The 18,429-nt window shown below is 37.9% G+C and overlaps 1 protein-coding gene across 1 annotated transcript; it reads left to right on the top strand.

Moving 5' to 3' along the window:
• The first annotated feature begins 2,367 nt into the window (after window positions 1–2,367).
• On the top strand, window positions 2,368–6,755 carry LOC124633835 (immunoglobulin-binding protein 1). The gene is made up of 7 exons (XM_047169199.1): window positions 2,368–2,607; window positions 3,264–3,472; window positions 3,922–4,039; window positions 4,375–4,597; window positions 5,341–5,491; window positions 5,772–5,856; window positions 6,110–6,755. The coding sequence occupies exons 1-7, from the start codon at window positions 2,464–2,466 to the stop codon at window positions 6,218–6,220; spliced, it is 1,041 nt and encodes a 346-aa protein (XP_047025155.1). The 5' UTR covers window positions 2,368–2,463; the 3' UTR covers window positions 6,221–6,755.
• Window positions 6,756–18,429: the final 11,674 nt, after the last annotated feature.

Raw genomic sequence — 18,429 nt, 5'->3', positions numbered from 1 at the left:
CGTTATTACGTTGCCTGGTTAAGTTGTTGTGCTGTCGTCATCAGGTAACTACCACCTACGTAACAGCGCCGATTTATCTGCGTAATTGGATGGTAATTTTAATATTGGCAATTTTATCTCTTTGCGGTTGCATTGAACTTCACTGCACTAGATAATCTATAGCAACCTTGCTATGAGTTCTTATTTTTGTAAAAAGTGATACAAATAGCAAAATACAGAGGCTATACAAGCTGTTGATCTGCATCCGTGCCATAGTCAAGGAGGTTAAAATTAAATACGTAAATAATCGATTTGAATTACGGTAGGTGGGAAAAAGCTAATATGCGCTGCTTTTTTTGATGTTGTAATTTCATGGTATTTCAGAATTTAGCCCACGGTTAAACACAAATCATAACAGAATTGCCCCGCGGCCACAGTGTGTGCGTGATGGCAGCTATGTGTGCGTAGACAGAGAAAACTAATGTCTACGTGTGTGCGTGAGTGTCGATGTGTGAGTGTCTTATCTACGACATGACAGCGCGAGCGCGCGAGCGAGCGAGACCGAGTGATACGCGATAGCAATCATTTTACCTAAAGTTTCGAAAATCACCTTCATTATTGTCATTAACTTCGTTTTACTTTACTTACTAATTTTTGAGCATTTTAACACAGATATCTTATTAACTACAGTAATAAGCAATACTAGTGCGCGAAAGAAAGTTCACTAACATGTTAACAGCTGATTGATAAAATGTTCGTTTTGCTTTATCTTTCAGCATAAAGTTTTCGCAGTGATTTAGTTTTTATTTTTGAATTAAATTGGTTAATAATTAGAAATTTTGCTTCCTTCTTAACGGTCTTAGGACCTTGGAACACGGAAATCTTATTAATGACGTAATACTAGTGCGCTAAAGGAAAGTTCACTGACCTGTTAACAGCTGATTGATAACATTTTCGGTTTGCTTTAACATTCAGCGTAAAGATTTCGTAGTAATTTTGTTTTTACTTTTCGATTAAATTGGTGAAAGATGTGTTAGTTAAGTGTAGGCACGAGGTGATTCTTTCGGCTCGTAGGTATTATTGGCGTGGTTAAGAAATCAACTTATTTACACTAATAAAATTGATTAAGCTGACTACGTATTTACAAAATGTACAAATAAATAAATTACCTAGTTTAGTTACCCGGAGGTACTGTTCAAAGCTGTCACCTTCACACTCTTGGCACAATCGAGCACGACGAAGTAGCTGGTTGTCCTTCAGCTAACATAACACTATCACATTCGTTTTTAATGTGTCGAAAGCACTAAGTTAACGGTCCTAGCACATAAGTCTGTCACATGACCAGCATGACCCTCCGTGATGAGGGTTCCCGGTCGGTAAACATTTCCCGGAACATAGGTAGGTATGTACGGCTGTCATTGCACATCCTTGGCAGTCGTAACGGGTAGTCAGAAGCCAGTAAGTCTGACACCAGTCTAACCAAGGGGTATCGGGTTGCCCGGGTAACTGGGTTGAGGAGGTCAGATAGGCAGTCGCTTCTTGTAAAGCACTGGTACTCAGCTGAATCCGGTTAGACTGGAAGCCGACCCCAACATGATTGGGAAAAGGCTCGGAGGATGGATGGCTGTTAGTACACTGTTGTCACTGATCGCATACAGGCGGACCATCGCCACCAACTCGTGTTCGTGTAGTTTTCCGTCATCTCGCACTTTGTACCTACACGTCGCGGAATTCAAAGCGCACGTACGCAGCAGCGGCGGCGACATCAAACACACTGCTTGCCGTCGGCGCTTGTTTGTTCCGGCTTCAAGGGCACGCGGGGAGCGGCGAGGCGAGTGTGTGGGAGTACTCGCACTGTGATTGGGTGAATTTGGGTAGGCTGGATGATCTACGATTTTTATTGAACGATCGTTGCGTATGCTTTGTGCATGTATCGTTTGCGTTTGTGTGAGTGCGCAGCGCGGTAGTAAGGCTAGTAACACACGCGCCGAATTAAAGTACGGCTGGGTTACACTGACGGATATACGTAAATAAGAAAAAAACATGAAAAAATTACCTACCCATTTTTTCGTTGATTTGGGTCGAGAATCATTAGCATATTTACGTCCTTGACTATGGCACGGATGCAAATCAACAGCTTGTATAATGCCGAAGCTCTTTGGAACGAAAAACTTTTTTATTATATGCTGGTGATTGTCTTCACCTATGAATCACGAGAATCTCGAGCATCAGTCCTCAAACCAATAAACATCTTATTCGTTATTACTATTACGCAAAATATTTTAAGTTTATCGGTGATACATATAGGAAAAATCATTATAGAAAACATAGGAAAGTAAGATATATTATTTCTTACAATGGCAACAATCGTACAAATGTCATATAGACGTCAAATGTGTCACTGAACGAGCCATCAGGCAAGTGTCATTTTTGGAAAACAAGTTCTGCTGTTGCGGCGAAATATTTGCAGTAATTTGTGTAATCATGGATACATTACAATTAAAACCTAAAGTCGAAGCTAGCCAGTCTACGGACGAAGAGCCATTGAAGAAAATATTCGATGACGCTATGAAGATATACGACAACATTGAAAAAGGTAGCGAGCCGACAAATAGTAATGCCGTTCAGGTGAGTAAATTATTATCTTTTTACCTGTTTGTACAGTTTTGATCCCTATAGCGTGACCTCTAACTCTCGGTCAGTCTCTATTTAAGTAGATATGGTACTTAAGTTCAGTAGAAATGATAGAATATCTGGAAAGTTCCATCTTATAAGTCTAGATCTTCAGTGTGAATTGATAAAACGTGACTAAAGTAAATCAATCTTTGGTGGCCAAACAAATGCCTTCTAAACGAATTGTTGAATGTTGAAGTTCCTGAATAAAACAAATGAAATAGTTATATGAATGCTATTAGGTTCTGATCAGTAATGTATAATGTTTTATTCATTTTTATGTATTTTGGCACCCAGGCAATCTTTTTTTTACAAATCTGAACAAATTCCTGCACAAAATCTCAATAAATTGGTTAAAATTTGAAATCATCATCATGAGTCACTCATTTTAAAGGGCAATATTTATCATCCTTACATATGCTATTAATGAGATATGACACAAATCTTATCACTTTTTTTATCTTTCTTTTGTTCTGAAAGTGTCATCCCCATATTGCTTTTCACTCTCAGACAAAACCACACTCAACACTTCATCATCAGCCTAGCTTCCATTCTTAACCTGATGCATCTGAGAACCAGTGTTTTCACACACAATATTATTGTAATTCCAGTTAAGCGTAAAATCAGCAATAGCAAAGTTCGAGAAAGCCACAAACCTGGTGTCCATGACGGGCATGTTCAGTAAGAACGAGAGCCTGGATGAGCTGCCTACGGAGACCCTGCAGTATCTACTGCTGCCCGCCCTGCTGGGGTCACTTAGTCTGAAGCTGTGTAACCAACCACGGCTGGATCTGGTTAATGTTGCTGAGATTTATTTTAGGTAAGATTTTATTCATACTATGTTTCATCTTTTTGTTAGATATGGGTTCTCCTAAACATTGTGGTAAGACACAAAGTAATAGATACTTCCTACTTATATAATACTAAAAGGAATACTTTCTAATTGGTTACAATGTAGTTAAAGAAAAAAATATAACACAGATAGATGTGAAATTACCAAGAAAACAGTGGGATTTTATAATCAACTAGCTTTTGCCTGCAGCTTCGCTCCCGTCAACTGACTTCTCTACTTTACCCTATTTTTTTTTCATAAGAACCTTCTCCTGACAATAACAAACACAACAAAAAAAGAATTAGCCAAATTGGTCCAGGCGTTGTTGAGTTATGCGCTTACCAACACATTTTGCGATTCATTTTTATATTATAGATTTCCAAAATTCTGCAATTTAGCATATAAAACTAAATATACATAATAATGTTGACTTGCAGAGACTACCTACAGAGGTGTAAGGACTATGGAGTAACAGACCTTGAAGTACCACAGACTAGCACACCCTCAAATGCAGTTGATAGGCCACAGAGTGAACAAGCCAAGATTGCAGGTTTGGTAAGTATTTACTGAATGCAAATAGCTACGCCACTAGAAAAGATACAACTTAGCATTTTATATATGTACTTAGTAGATAAAAGGATAATGAAATGAAATCGCCAGTAGGCCCAAAAACATGAGCATACTATCTGGAAGCAGATTTTTGATTCCATCTTTTGTAATTTTAAACTTTTCCAAATTATTTTCCACCAAACAGTGTGCAATATACACTCAAAAGTTTATATTAACGTGATTCAGAGGTGTTTGGAAATATTTTTAGTGTTCAGGCTCAACAAACGGAGCAAATTTTTTGAGGACACATTATTTAACACCTTATGTATCTCAAATTCCAGGTCCAAACAAGAGAAGCGAAGATCAGAAGGTACAAGGAGAACAAAGAGTTACAAGAACAACTCAGCAAACTGTCCAAAGCCATGGAGAGCTCCGCAGACGAGGAGACCAAGAGAGCGTACTTCTTGAAGCTGCTGCAGAGTTACATCAACCAGTCCTTTGAGGAGCTCAGCAGTATTGAGCAGGAGAAGTCCATTCTAGAGTATATGGCTAAGCATGCTGGAGGTAAGGAGTTTTAATTGTTTTTCTAGATGGGCAAATTTTTGTTCTCCATCTTGGTTTATGGTACCTATAATTATATAAGAGGGGGGCCAGATTTCTCTCTCTTCTTTTCTGTTTTCATTTCTGTCCTAGGATTTTTACCATTTTGATAAAAGTATGTAGTTTAATTTGTTTTTTCTGCAAACTAATAAATTTAAATGTACCATTCTGAGGTGCCTATATCTTATGATAGTATTTTTATTGTATCTTATCTATCTCAAGTAGTCAGTTAAGTTATATCTCATCTCATAAACTATGGCAGTTTACCCATTGTTATTCTGGTAAACCAGGACCTTCTGGATCTAAGCAAATTACGGAACAATAACGAAAACTTGTCTGCAGAAGTATTTTTTTTTAATTGCCATAGACTACATCTATCAAGATTAAAATTTCTATGTAAGTAAAGAGTACTTTTAGATTGATGTGTATTTGTAATAGGTTTCTGATTCAATAGCTTCAAAGAAAGAACATGGGGAACGAAAAATAGCTTTACTAAACATAGATACTAGATAGGCAACATTTAACCATCACAAAAAAGATGGTTTGTTAGCTGTCATAAGTTTATCTGTCTCTATGCCTAATAAGTAATGTTTAAAGCTGATAATAAAATGAGGACCTCCTCCTTTTTGGGAAGTCGGTTAACAACCACCCATAATTTTGTGATTATCATACACAAATAAAATAAGACCTCAATTTCCTTGTTCCAGAGCCGAAGCCTAAAGAACGTCCTCGCGCTCCCCTGAAACCGGTCATCATAGCTCGCGACGCTGTGCAGAAGGCCGTGTTCGGAGCCGGATACCCTGCTATACCTACTTATACGGTCGAGGAGTTCTATGATCAGAGGGTTAAGGAGGGAATGTGAGTAGTATTTAACTTTATTTTTGACGTTTTATTGAAATAAAATTTAAATTAAAGGCTAATAAAACCTATAGCAGTTCTGAACCTCTCCCGTGTCTGTGACGACGCGGCGACGCGACGCATTTTGGCAAGTTCGTTCACGCACGCGATGGCTTGACCCGTTAATAAATGGACGAGGCAGTATTTATAATGAAGTGGTTTACTTTCTGATTTTGCGCATTTTAACGTTACACGTTGTAGATAATTGTCTTATAATTGATGTTACGTATTTTTTTTGCAGTTTCCCCGGTGCGTGCACGAATATACCGCATACCACTATACAGAACACAGAGAATGATGCAGATGAGGAAGAGAGGATACGAAAGGTAACTATTTTATATTGTAATACTGAAAAAATCAAAGTCAAAACCGTTTGTTGAGACTAGGCTAATTAAATTGGCACTTTTTCGAGACAATAAAATTGGACAGCACCCTTCCACTCCTAGTGTTATAAAAAATAAGAAACTATTCAAAAAATATAGAAAAATTCTTCGTCGTTTGTATGACACTCTTAAATTACTGACCTGACCTTGAAGTAAAGTGTAGATAGCAGTAACGACACACACCTTTATTCCTCAGGAACGTCTGGTAGAAGAAGACGACCCTGAAGAGAGAGCCAGACAGAACAACATGGATGAGTACAAAGACGACCACCGACGCGGCTGGGGCAACCGGTACAACAGGAGTTAGGCACCTCTGTAGTAGGCTACCATCGCCAGCCACCACGATGACCTGATGAACTGCAAGAAGTTGGCCCACTGTACCCTATGATGGCCCACTATAAAATATTGGCCTACTGTACTAGAAAATGTTGGCGCACTGTATTCGAAAATGTTGTCTCTTTGTACTCGAAAATGTTGGGCCATTATACCCTATGATGGCCCATTGCATCCCAAGAAGTCGGCCCACTATATCCCAAGAAGTTGGCCAACTACACTCTACGGAGGCCTGTATTGGAAAAGGTTGGCCCAATGTATTCTATCTAGCTGGCCAACTTAGTATGCAGCATGGAAGATGACGTCATTTGTCACAGTCTACTTAATACAGTTGGTCAGTGCCAGTATTTGAAGATTTGACCAGCTGAGAGTGATATGTATGTGCGGTATGCAGACTGTGGGTTCTCGAATGTGAGATACGTAATACATAATATTGTTTGCTGTACCGGATTTTGTTTAATGAAATGGATAATGTATTATTTTGTTGTTATTACAGACTGCTGTATAGATACTTGAGTTTCAATAACATTGTCGACACAAGTAATGAAAAAAAACAGATTATCATAAAATTTTATGATAATTGATCACTATGAATTTCTGTTGAGCGTTTTACAAAACAATGTTTTGGGGAGGACCTTTCCCAGACATGATTTTTTTTATTTAAAACAATCATAGATAATTATAAGTACAGTAATTCAAGCGTTTGAAATGGGACATTACTGGTTCTGCAATGCTCCACATCGATCTTTAGTCTCCTTTGTATCAAACAACAACTACTCGGGTTGATCAGACAGCTAAATGTATAGTTAACCCCATACTCGAAAGTTTGACTTTACCACCGCAGTGGAAGGACGTATGTAACAGGGAGGTAGAGGTGGCGTGTATCTTGGTATCAGCCGCCCCTAACAGTATTGGCTTGCCCGACCATCATGCTTGTGTTAGTGAAAGAATATACATATAGTCATGGGAATTGCATGAATAATTAAGTTCGAGGTTTTAGCGAAAATCATTTAATTCTGACGGCAGGTATTTGTCAGGGATCTAATAATGCAGCTGATACAGATTCTAGTGCGAAAAGAGGAGATATTTTAGTTGCTCTATCCCTTTTTAGGGTTCCGTAGCCAAAATGGCAAAAACGGAACCCTTATAGTTTCGTCATGTCCGTCTGTCCGTCTGTCCGTCTGTCCGTCTGTCACAGCCGATTTACTCGGAAACTATAAGTACTACAGTGATGAAATTTGATGGGAATATGTGTTGTATGAACCGCTACAAAAATATGACACTAAATAGTAAAAAAAAGAATTGGGGGTGGGGCCCCCCATACATGTAACTGAGGGATGAAATTTTTTTTTTCGATGTACATACCCGTGTGGGGTATCAATGGAAAGGTCTTTTAAAATGATATAAAGTTTTCTAAAAAACATTTTTCTTAAAGTGAACGGTTTTTGAGATATCAGCTCTCAAAGTCGTAAAAAGTATGTCCCCCCCCCTCTATTTTTATAACTACGGGGTATAAAATTCTAAAAAAAATAGAGGTGATGCATGCTAATTAACTCTTTCAACGATTTTTGGTTTGATCAAAGTATCTCTTATAGTTTTTGAGATAGGTTGATTTAACTGTAATTTACGGAACCCTTCGTGCACGAGTCCGACTCGCACTTGGCCGGTTTTCAAATTCTGGCATCATTTCAATATCTCGTTATTACGGTGTCAGTAAAAAAGTCTAGCGTGCTCCCAAAGACAAATGATTATTTTATATAATTGACACCTTGTAGGTTTACTGATTAATAAAATTTACACAGTAAGTTGTTTCATTTTATGAACGCCTTGCTAATTCCTAACTAAAAAAGACTCCATTTTATGAAAATTGTGACGTTTAAAGTTGTGAAGTCGTGGTGGCCTAGTGGGTAAAGAACCAACCTCTCGAGTATGAGGGCGTGGGTTCGATTCCAGGTCAGGCAAGTACCAATGCAACTTTTCTAACTTTGTATGTACTTTCTAAGTATATCTTAGACACCAATGGCTGATATAAAGGTGAAGGAAAACATCTTGAGGAAACCTGGACTTTATAGTCTGAAATCACCAACCCGCATTGAGCAAGCGTGGTGATTAATGCTCAATCCTTCTCCGTGTGAGAGGAGGCCTGTGCCCAGCAGTGGGACGATAAAAAAAAGGCTGTAACAGTGACGTTTAAGGCCCGATTATTTATAAATAGGCATGTGTTCAAATCGCGAAACTATATTATATGCTTTAAAATAGAGAGTAATAATACCTATGCCATTAAATTAAATGGTAGTATCGAGTAATGGGAGTAAATACTGGCATCCCTATAATTATGATTCAATGGAACGAGCCAACCATCCCCACTCCAAAATTCTAGAACGAGCTATTACTTCATACCTGCTATAGAAGAGTATTGCTATAGTACGCTACTACTCAATGCAACCTATTGACTGGCCATCTAGGGTCACCCAGCAAGAAAACTAAGAAAGCCCATTCCACTTTGTATGCATATTCTTCGAACTAACTTTAGAAGCCCTTTATAAAGAGTTAAATCAGGCTTGCAATGTTGCATTTTTTTCAATATTCACACGGCACATACATGTATGACAATGGCCCATATGCAATGTTTGGAAACATCGATTAGGTATGGTCTATATTTCTATAAGCAGTTGTTCAATTCTTGACCTTGCCTCGCTATCGCGCCCTATTGCCGGCAATCTTCGCTCTTTATGGAAAATTTTGTATAAAATTTTCTTCTCAAAGGAAAAATCTTACAACCTTTTACGAGTCTTCTGCCTTCATATCTGTGGCATCTCAAGTCGATCGCTCAGCAATGACCAGATGGGCTTGGCAAAGGTCAACACACCTGATACTTTCACTGCCTCGAAATGAAATGGAAAGTACCAGCGCGAGTGACAAGTGGCTTTTGTCTTGAACAAGTGTATGATAGACTGGCCGTCACGTTACATCGATATGCCTGGGGCCCGTTTCGTCCGTCCGTCGTTCGACTGCGATCCAATCACGACTCGATTACGATTGAAGCGTATGTGGCATTCCGCTATTTGTTTATTGTAATAAACGTTTTTATCCTTTTCTGTCATTCAATAATGAATCATTTTGTCGGCAAATGATTTACGATTGCAATATGATTTTAGAGCAAACTACCGTATAGACCAAAATCACTAAAATAGCAGACCAATCGCAAACCAATCGAATTTCGTTGGAATATGATTGGTCTTATATTAGTAGCAGAATGCCCGATATGGTATTGCGATTCGATTTCTATTCGATTTTGACATTATTAACTTAGGAGAATCGGGCCCCTGGCCGTCATGTTGCTTCGATATGTCTGATTTTACGCCCCGTTTGTTCCGTGACTGATTTCTATGTATCAATCAGTTTGTTTAAAGATGTCTGGTGCTGTGATTGCTTTCAGAGATTGGTGAGCAGGTTTGATTAATTGGGTTCGGTGTGGGTGTTCATCTATCTTAATTATGCTTAAACTTCTGCTTGCATTATTTAAATGTGGATGATAGGTAGAAAGCCTGGAACTTTAAGTCTGAAATCACATCATCCTCCGAGCCTTTTTCCCAACCATGTTGGGGTCGGCTTCCAGTCTAACTGGATTCAGCTGAGTACCAGTGTTTTACAAGAAGCGACTGCCTATCTGACCTCCTCAACCCAGTTACCCGGGCAACTCGATATCCCTTGGTTAGGCTGGCGTCAGACTTACTGGCTGCTGACTACCCGTAACGCATGCCAAGGATGTTCAATGACTGAAATCACATATTAATCTAAAACGATTAACGTTTTTCCTTCTCTGAAAGAGTCCAAGACTCTGTGAAAAACTTCTCACAAAAACATTTTAAAGAAGCTCCATTTCAAAACACCATACAATTTCACCGAATACATTAAGCCCACTCCTCTAAAAGGCTGTGGTCCCTTTCTACGGGCACCACAAAGTACTTGTCAGTAAGGGGAGCAAGCCATCACTGGAACGACTTCCGTCCCTCTCTTTATGGGAAGTGGCGCGTGGGTCGACGCGGAAGCGCGCGCAGACGTGCGCACTGCGCCTTCCCATTCATGCGCTGATCATTGGATATGGCAATATCGGCGGTCGTTTTAATGGTGGTGTTAGAACCTTTTTGGTGCTAACTTTCTTTTGTTTTGTTATTTTGGGTATGTTTACGAGTTAATAATGGCAGTGAGGGTGCTTCGAAAGCAATAAATCAAAAGCTTTCCAATTAGGACTACGCTGATGATTTTTGACCAGCTTCCGATATTTTTTTGTTTGATACAGTCCTTAAATAGGTACCTAGTAACGACATACCTAATGTTGTTCAGTAGGTATTCTTGAATACTTACCATCGATTGTACTATTTACCTAAGTGCGTAGCGCAGTCACGCCGCATCCATTTTTCTAACCTCCTAGTGACAAGGTCGTCAGTTCGGTTACAGTTACCATACAGCTATAGTATGGCCATTCAGAGAATGCGTTCCTGACACGTCGCGATTGAACTGACGACGTAACTTTGCAATGGCGTTGCAGTTACGATAAAAATATTTTTGCTGGTTGTTTACCGTTTTAACAATTGAGGAGCATTAAAACAACATTATTATATCAATAATCAATGAATGTAGTTACGTCGTCAGTTCAATCGCGACGTGTCAGGAACGCATTCTCTGAATGGCCGAACTATAATCACTCACATTTGCATCGCTTGCCTTATCGGCTAGTTTGTAGAAAGTCAATTCTACTACTGGCTCTTAGTAAATGATTCTAAAGAAATTATTCAATTAGGGAAGTAATTCCTTGTCTTCTGTGGGCAAACTGAATCATAAAATACTTCCAAAAACTACATTGTAGTTTTACAAATCTCTAGTTGGGTTTAAATTAGTTTATCACTGCTTAGGTACCCAATTTACGATTGAAGTAATGTCCTAAATCGAAGCTTAAAACCAGTCCCTAAAATACACAACATATAGAAAACATTACTTACACTAAATTAATGTACTGAACTGTGCAGGTGTTCTACCGGACCCCGGATCTAGCCTAGCTCTTATCACCATACACTAATACTTGTGGTGTGGCTATTCAAATACCTGACACACATGCATTAAATACATTCATCACACGTGCGAAGGAATATACTTACTAACTTACACCTATGTTACAATTAGCAATAGGTACCTACTACAAGTAAACTATTGTCATATAAAATGACGTAATAAGCAGGGTTAACTGTTATCAAACAACTTGGTCCAATTACCTACACATTTGATCACTTTACAACTTTTCCAAAGTCCTACTGAGAACAGTTGATGGAAAGCGATTGACTAGGAGCAATTTCCCAAATCTAAATATGTTTGTCAAATTGTAAAACATGAGAAATTCCAATAAAGAAATGTTAAAAATACTTAAGTTAACAGAGATTAACTTAGAGCCCCTGTACCTATACCAGTCTTAACAATGAGTACCTACCTATGTATGCTTTTGAAGAGTTTGCTAGAACTTATTGCAGGTAGCGAGTATCAAAATATTGCATGAACTGTTGCGCGAGCAATCCATAGAGAATTGGCAATGCTTTATAGTGTCGCTACCGGTATTGCACACCATGTACCACCATGTACTCTACTCATATGATTTGTTTGTTGGGAAAATACTCTCGAAATTTTCGCCTCCAGACAGCGGCTAACGCAAGTGGGGAGTCAGTGCTTGATGTCGTGGTTGCTACCAAGATAATGTTGCTGGCTGATAAATTCCGTCAGGAGTTACATCAAACATAGAACTTTTAACATATACCTACCTAGGTACTGTTATACCTAAGTGAGGCTAAGTTGAAAACTTTTCTGTGTTTCCAACTTATATAATTTTATATCTTAACAACTTTTGTAGGCAACTTAACGTCTTTGCAAAAGAGGAAACACGTTGTCAAAGTCGACAAAACTAATAGTCATTTTACAGTAAGAGGTACACGCATTACCATAACATTTTCTACTGGCTTACTTCTAACAGTTTGTACTATAATATTTCGAAACTGGTCCTCCGATAATTGCGTGTGCCCCGTTAGAGTGCAGTTGGAATGCAGGCGGCGTCGGGGGGATTTGCATGTGAAGTGGACGCGAAGTGTGTCAGAAAGCAGGTCCCATTGTATCTGATAGCACCTCTTTTGGAAGTGCAGTTGCGTTCTGTATGTTGGTAATAGGTCCAAAGTGGGCGAAATTGTGAACTGAATAGTGTGTTGAAAGTGCAATGCGTGGTTTGGAGTCCATATGATGGGTATGTTTCATGAAATTGTGATCTGCTCTCATGTGATGGCCTCCCGTGGGAACTTCTTCCCGCAATCGGATAAAATATAGACTATGCCAACTGAGGTGGCGTGGCTTTTGTAGTCAGATTTTTTTAAAACGTTCCGTAATTTCGCAGCCTTACCAGCTACATGGACAAACAAAAATATTTTTCTTTAGATTGCTTCGTATAGAATAATCAAGAATAATCTAGCTAACCATTTTACAGAAACAAGAAAACAGACTGACAAACAGATATCTAAACAAATCTACCCGTCTTACAACATCACGTTACTATGTTTAACATTTATAACATGTCATCTAAGAATTCCATCGTCATACAGCAAGTAAATAATTTAATTTACAAATTCCCTTCCTTATGGGACAGCTTCAACGCTTCATCAAGAGATCTAACTGATAAAGTTAGTGTCCGCAATTTATGAGGTCCACACTAAGATGAGATGCAGCTGCGGTGCCTAAGATGTCTTGTAAAGATAATTTGTTACGTAAAGCAGTCCTATGATAGTGTAACCACGTTTTCATACCAGCAGATTTTCTACTCGGATTTTTTCCACGTGAGATCGCTTGGTTGTTATATGCGGTATAGAACAGAAAACAATTGACGACCGCCGGTTCAAAATGGCGTTAAAACCGTTGCACAGATTTTTGCCGCTCAAAGAGCGACGTCATATTAGCTTGGTTTGGTTCCGAGCGGAAAATACGCCAGTGTGAAAGCGCTGTAATAATGTGTCTTATGCGGTAAAATAGAGTATGTAATGTCCAATTTGTACATGTAGTTATGAGTACAGGATGTTGTTATACTACTGAGCTTATGTAAACAACATAGAATTACAGCTATGGTCAGTTTCCTATGCGCTATTTAGTAATTATATCTTTCTCACTAGGAAAAGAAAATACTCCGGAATAAATATGTCGTAAAAAGTAAGCTTAAGTATAAACTTTTAATTTCGATTTTTCATTTCAGAAACATAAAGGAATACTTCATCTAACATTAGTTTAAAAGCTCATACCAACCATCCATCCATCAATCACAGCCCTTAGGTTATCCGTCTTTGGACGTAGGCGTCCTCCAAATCTTTTCACTCACAAAAGCTCATTCACAATACAAAAAATTAAGTAGGTCTTAACTAACTTCTTGAGTTGGTTTTTCAAACATAAACCTCATTATCTACGCTTTACATAATATGCTAAATAACTGCTTTATTACAACGACTTGTCCATAACGGAGAGCCTTCTATCTGTAGAATCCAGTAGTTAGATATCTGAGGACACCGCGGCCTATTGATAACCGTAAGCGACGGATAACAATCCGTTTGGTATTCAGGTGAACACCGGCTGATAAAATACCGTGTTCCTTATTAGTTGCTGATAGATACCGGCAGGTGGCTGCAGGATGGGTATTTAGGAACGGGTTGTAGTTGTAAGTTGAAGACTGTTGCCGTTTTATTGGGTGATTTTATGATGTTGTTTTAACCCATAATATTGGTTATTTAGGTACTTGTGTACATTTATTTACATACTTCGTTTTAGAATTATCTAAATCTAACAAGTATTAAATAACTGAGGCGTTTGGGAACTACTCGACCGAATTGGCAAAATATTTGTGTTAGACAGTCCGTTTATCGAAGAAGGCTTTCGGCTACTTGTTCAACCATGCAAGGAGCTCCCGCGAAAGCTTTTTATATCGATAAACATCTTCATTTTTATTTTATTTACGTTCGTTACATAACTTCCAGTATGAAAAACTGGACAGAATCACACGAGCAAATCAGGAAGCATCTAGACGTGAGTTGGGATTACAGTTTCAAGCATGTTACAAATGACATTTTCCGGCAAGCTCAGCAACAATTTCCCAGACGCAGGTTCCTGTCTAATTATCAGAATCATTAGTTCCTAGTCGCCAATGCTGAGTCTTACTGCTTACGAGCCGTTTCCATTTGTAAATGGTAATGTTAGCAGTAGTCACGGTGTCTTACGAAAGGTGGATGGGACTACCTAATAGTGGGTTTCACTTGTCATTTTTAAAAGCTTTCACGTGGTGTAGGGCTTGTTTGTTTTGGTTAAAATTAGGATTTTCAGATACATACTTTTTAAAGATTTGGTGTTTTGCAGTTAAACCCTGAAATTTCATAAAGAGGGGGGAACTTTAACCAGTAGTTTGATATTAAGTGATTGAACTTCAAAAAAAATTGTATACCATCATATGTATTTTTTATTATTATAGAAGCCTCATATTTTCTCAATGAAAGAATTCAAATATTATGAAGTAAAAACCCAGGGTTTAACGTTTATGATTTCATCTTATTTTATCTCTCACAATGACATTGGGATGAAGTTCTAAAGATGTTGTTCTGCAACGTGATAATACTATCTTTTGTTATCAGAAAACATTTGTTGAAATATTTACCTCTTAGTTGCTTTCCGTGCGGTTTGGGAAATAGTTAATTTTTCATTATTATTTTTGTGAAAAATGCTGCAATGTGAAGTGGATTCTTTGAAGGTTAGTCCGAAGTGTTATTTTATTAAGTGTATAGGCGTGAAAGGATTACATCGTCAAAAGGTAGACCAGATTATTGATTACATGTTTCTTTGTACTTTGTTTGTAGTAGTATATGTTAATGATCAAAATCTAAGAGATAGATACATTTACTTTTAATAGTGTTACAAGAAATATAATGTTAGAAAATTCATTTGCTTTGGTGACGCGATCATTGATAGATTGTCGAGCATCTTTTGTTTTTTTCTCTCCGTGATATCAGTTACGATAGTCATGTAGATAACATCTTTATTCACATGAATACTGTACCTACGTGAATTTTACCTATATTCCATTTATCATTCATTCTTCAAACTGATGATGATGTCGTCCTAGTCGATTTATCGGCCACGGCGGCTGTTCTCTTATTCGTTCACTCTTATATCCGACATCACCAAAGATAGATCTCGATCGGACGAGCTCTCCGATACACGGGTGTATCGATCACCAACCCGGGCTGTTTCCTCAAAATATAATGTAGGCGAATAGACAATTTGTCTCCATAATGACAACTTATTATGCAACTGAGTATGCAAAATACAGGAACATTTCTCAAGATGTGTTATGACAACCGAACCTTGCTTCAATTGACCCAGTCTTCCCTACACAATACAAAATAACCAGTTTTACAGTTCATTCAATTACTATTATTATCTGTGGACGTATGACACATGGCGTAGACAATAGCAGCAACACTCGCTCTTGAATCATTGATGATCATGGAGTAAGGAAATAAGAGCGGAGATGCCATAATGCAGGCAGGTCAGGTGCCATCTTCTAGGTTAAACACGGAGCGCATGATGAAAACTGTTAGTTACGAGTGAACTAACGATGTGTTCGGGTTCTTTGAGGTATCCGTCAACGATTACAAAAAATGGTCGGGTCCAAAGAAGGCGTATAAGGGTGAAGACAGTAACGTTCCTCGTCCCCTGCATTTTGGCTCGCTACTTTCTTAGACGATTATCCGTTATGGAATCTCCGTTAGTCATTTTGTTCTCCACGAAAAAGACTCGCTCTTGAATCATTGATGATAATTCGCTTGACACCTACGCTAAGAAAAAGGCGGCCATATTGGATTATTTGGTGTTTATAAATTCGTAACGTTCAATTATATGTGACATGGTATTTTTATTGAACTTGATTATCTATACATATAATAAATCTGTAAAAAAACTGTGTCTGTACATTGAATATATTAAAAAAATAATAATTGGGTGGGGTTTAGAAACAGTAATGGAGCACAAATCCAAAAAAAAAAATTCTGTCTGTATGTCTGTATGTCTGTTTGTTTGTACACGCTAATCTTCCGAACTACTGAACGGATTTCAATGATTTTTTCTTTGTTGTGTCAGTATTAAGCCTGGTCAACATATAGGCTATAATTTATCTGAAACTTGAAGACCTGATGCAGAACACCAACAGACCAACAAAACTATAAGAGATACAAAAATGGTGTCATGTTTCATGTGATGAGCATTTTCAGCTAAGATAATAAATTTGAAGATCTGGAACACCTGATGTGGAACCCCAAGAGCCCAGCTTCTCTGTACCATATACAGGTATGCCGTTTTAGCAAAAGTTGTTCAATTTGATGAGCACTTTCTATCGACTTATACAAATTGAAGATCTAAAACACCCGATGTGGAACTCCAGGGGCCCAGCTAGACTATAGCATATAGAGGTATGACGTTTTAGCAAAAGTTGTTCAATCTGATAAGCACTCTCTTTTGACTTATAAAAATTGAAGATGTAAAACACCTGATGTGGAAACCCAGGAGCCCAGCTAGACTATAGCTTATAAAGATATGACGTTTTAGCAAAAGTGGATCAATCTGATAAGCACTCTCTCTTTTGACGTATAAACATCGAAGATCTGGAACACCTGATGTGGAACTTCAAGAGCAATACTACACTTGAAATGTATAGAAATGAATGTTATGAAATAGGTATGGTGAATCAAAAAAAGTAATTAGTCCGTCTTTTAGATAACCCTAAAATAATGGACACGTATTTTTTCTTTTCTCCTTCTCACAAACAAATAATAACGAAGATATAACACGCTTGAATTTTGTGTTAAGTCACTGCTTAGTACAAATTTTAGATACCTAGACGTGGCGTCACGAGCCCCCACTCTCCGAATTTTTTGCATTATATATATCTCATTATTATTTTGTATGTCTCTTCCAGACCTCGGGACTACAGAGTTCCGAATTTTTGGGAGGCAAACGTGAGGCCAAAGCCAACACGCTGAAGCCCTTTTGAGACAACTTTAATGAAATGGTGACACAAAACCGACAATTATCCCTTTATACACTATAGAAATGAACCCAAGGACAATCCCCGGTGAACGTCGTTAAAAAAAAAGACAATCTGTGCTATACCATTGCTAACTGTGGATGAATACTACTTGGGCTATTGTGATGGGATGCTAATGGACTAGGAATGGGGAAACTACGGGAATTATGGCACCTGCCGATGACAATGTATTAGATACATGTAAAAATGGCAGGTGGAGACTCGCCAGCTCACTTACTGGGCCCCCGGGAATCTGTCACTAAATAGCAACAAAAGGGCAACAGGGACATGAGCGGCTGAAGTGTGAGGATACCTCGGCGGATTTTAAACGCAGATTACGCGCTCCCTGTGGGACATTTTTGAACTTTGTCTTTTTGTAAAAAAATACCTACATTTATTTCCATTAAATGAACAGACCTCTGTGAGGTTAAAAAACAAAAATCCTGGAAAACTACTGGCACCTAGACAAAGATTGCATTTATACAGCAATAATGTACATTGTATGGCAATTAAAATTTATAATAAATTATCACCTGACTTGAAAATGTTACCAATAAGTAAGTTTAAAAATCGGATGTTCACTTGGCTTCTAGAGATGTGCTTCTATTCTGTTAATGAATTTCTAAATCACAAGTTTTGACATTTTATTTAATATTTTGACATTGTATTTAGTACCTATTTTGACATTGATTGATATTGTGTTTAGTATTATAGTTTAGCATTGTGAGAGTACGTTTTTGACATAAGTATTGACACTGTATTTAGCTTTTTAACATTATAATTAATATTTTACCTTTTTGACGCAAATAATATTGTTACCTACTTCTAATTACTATCATATACTTACTTATACATTATTTTTTTTTTGTGATTCAATTTACTTGACATTTTTATAATTACTTTTTCTTTCTTTTTAAAGCATGGTTAACTAAATATTTCTACACCAGCAATGGTAGTGTATGTGAAACTATATTCAATGTAAAACCTCAATGTACCATATACTTAGAAATAAATGATATTCATTCATTCATTCATTCATT

The sequence above is a fragment of the Helicoverpa zea genome, chromosome 1 (assembly GCF_022581195.2).
Source record: "Helicoverpa zea isolate HzStark_Cry1AcR chromosome 1, ilHelZeax1.1, whole genome shotgun sequence".
NCBI lineage: Eukaryota > Metazoa > Arthropoda > Insecta > Lepidoptera > Noctuidae > Helicoverpa > Helicoverpa zea.
The sequence above is the reverse complement of the archived record's forward strand: the minus strand, read 5'-3'. Positions and strand labels throughout refer to the sequence as shown.

What these genes read in the sequence shown, in the direction of transcription:
- LOC124633835 (XM_047169199.1), top strand. Translation starts at nt 2,464, where the DNA reads ATGGATACATTACAATTAAAACCTAAAGTCGAAGCTAGCCAGTCTACG. An exon ending in TATGGCTAAGCATGCTGGAG is followed by an intron (nt 4,598 to 5,340) that starts GTAAGGAGTTTT and finishes TCCTTGTTCCAG; the next exon opens with AGCCGAAGCCTAAAGAACGT. An exon ending in AGGAAGAGAGGATACGAAAG is followed by an intron (nt 5,857 to 6,109) that starts GTAACTATTTTA and finishes TTTATTCCTCAG; the next exon opens with GAACGTCTGGTAGAAGAAGA.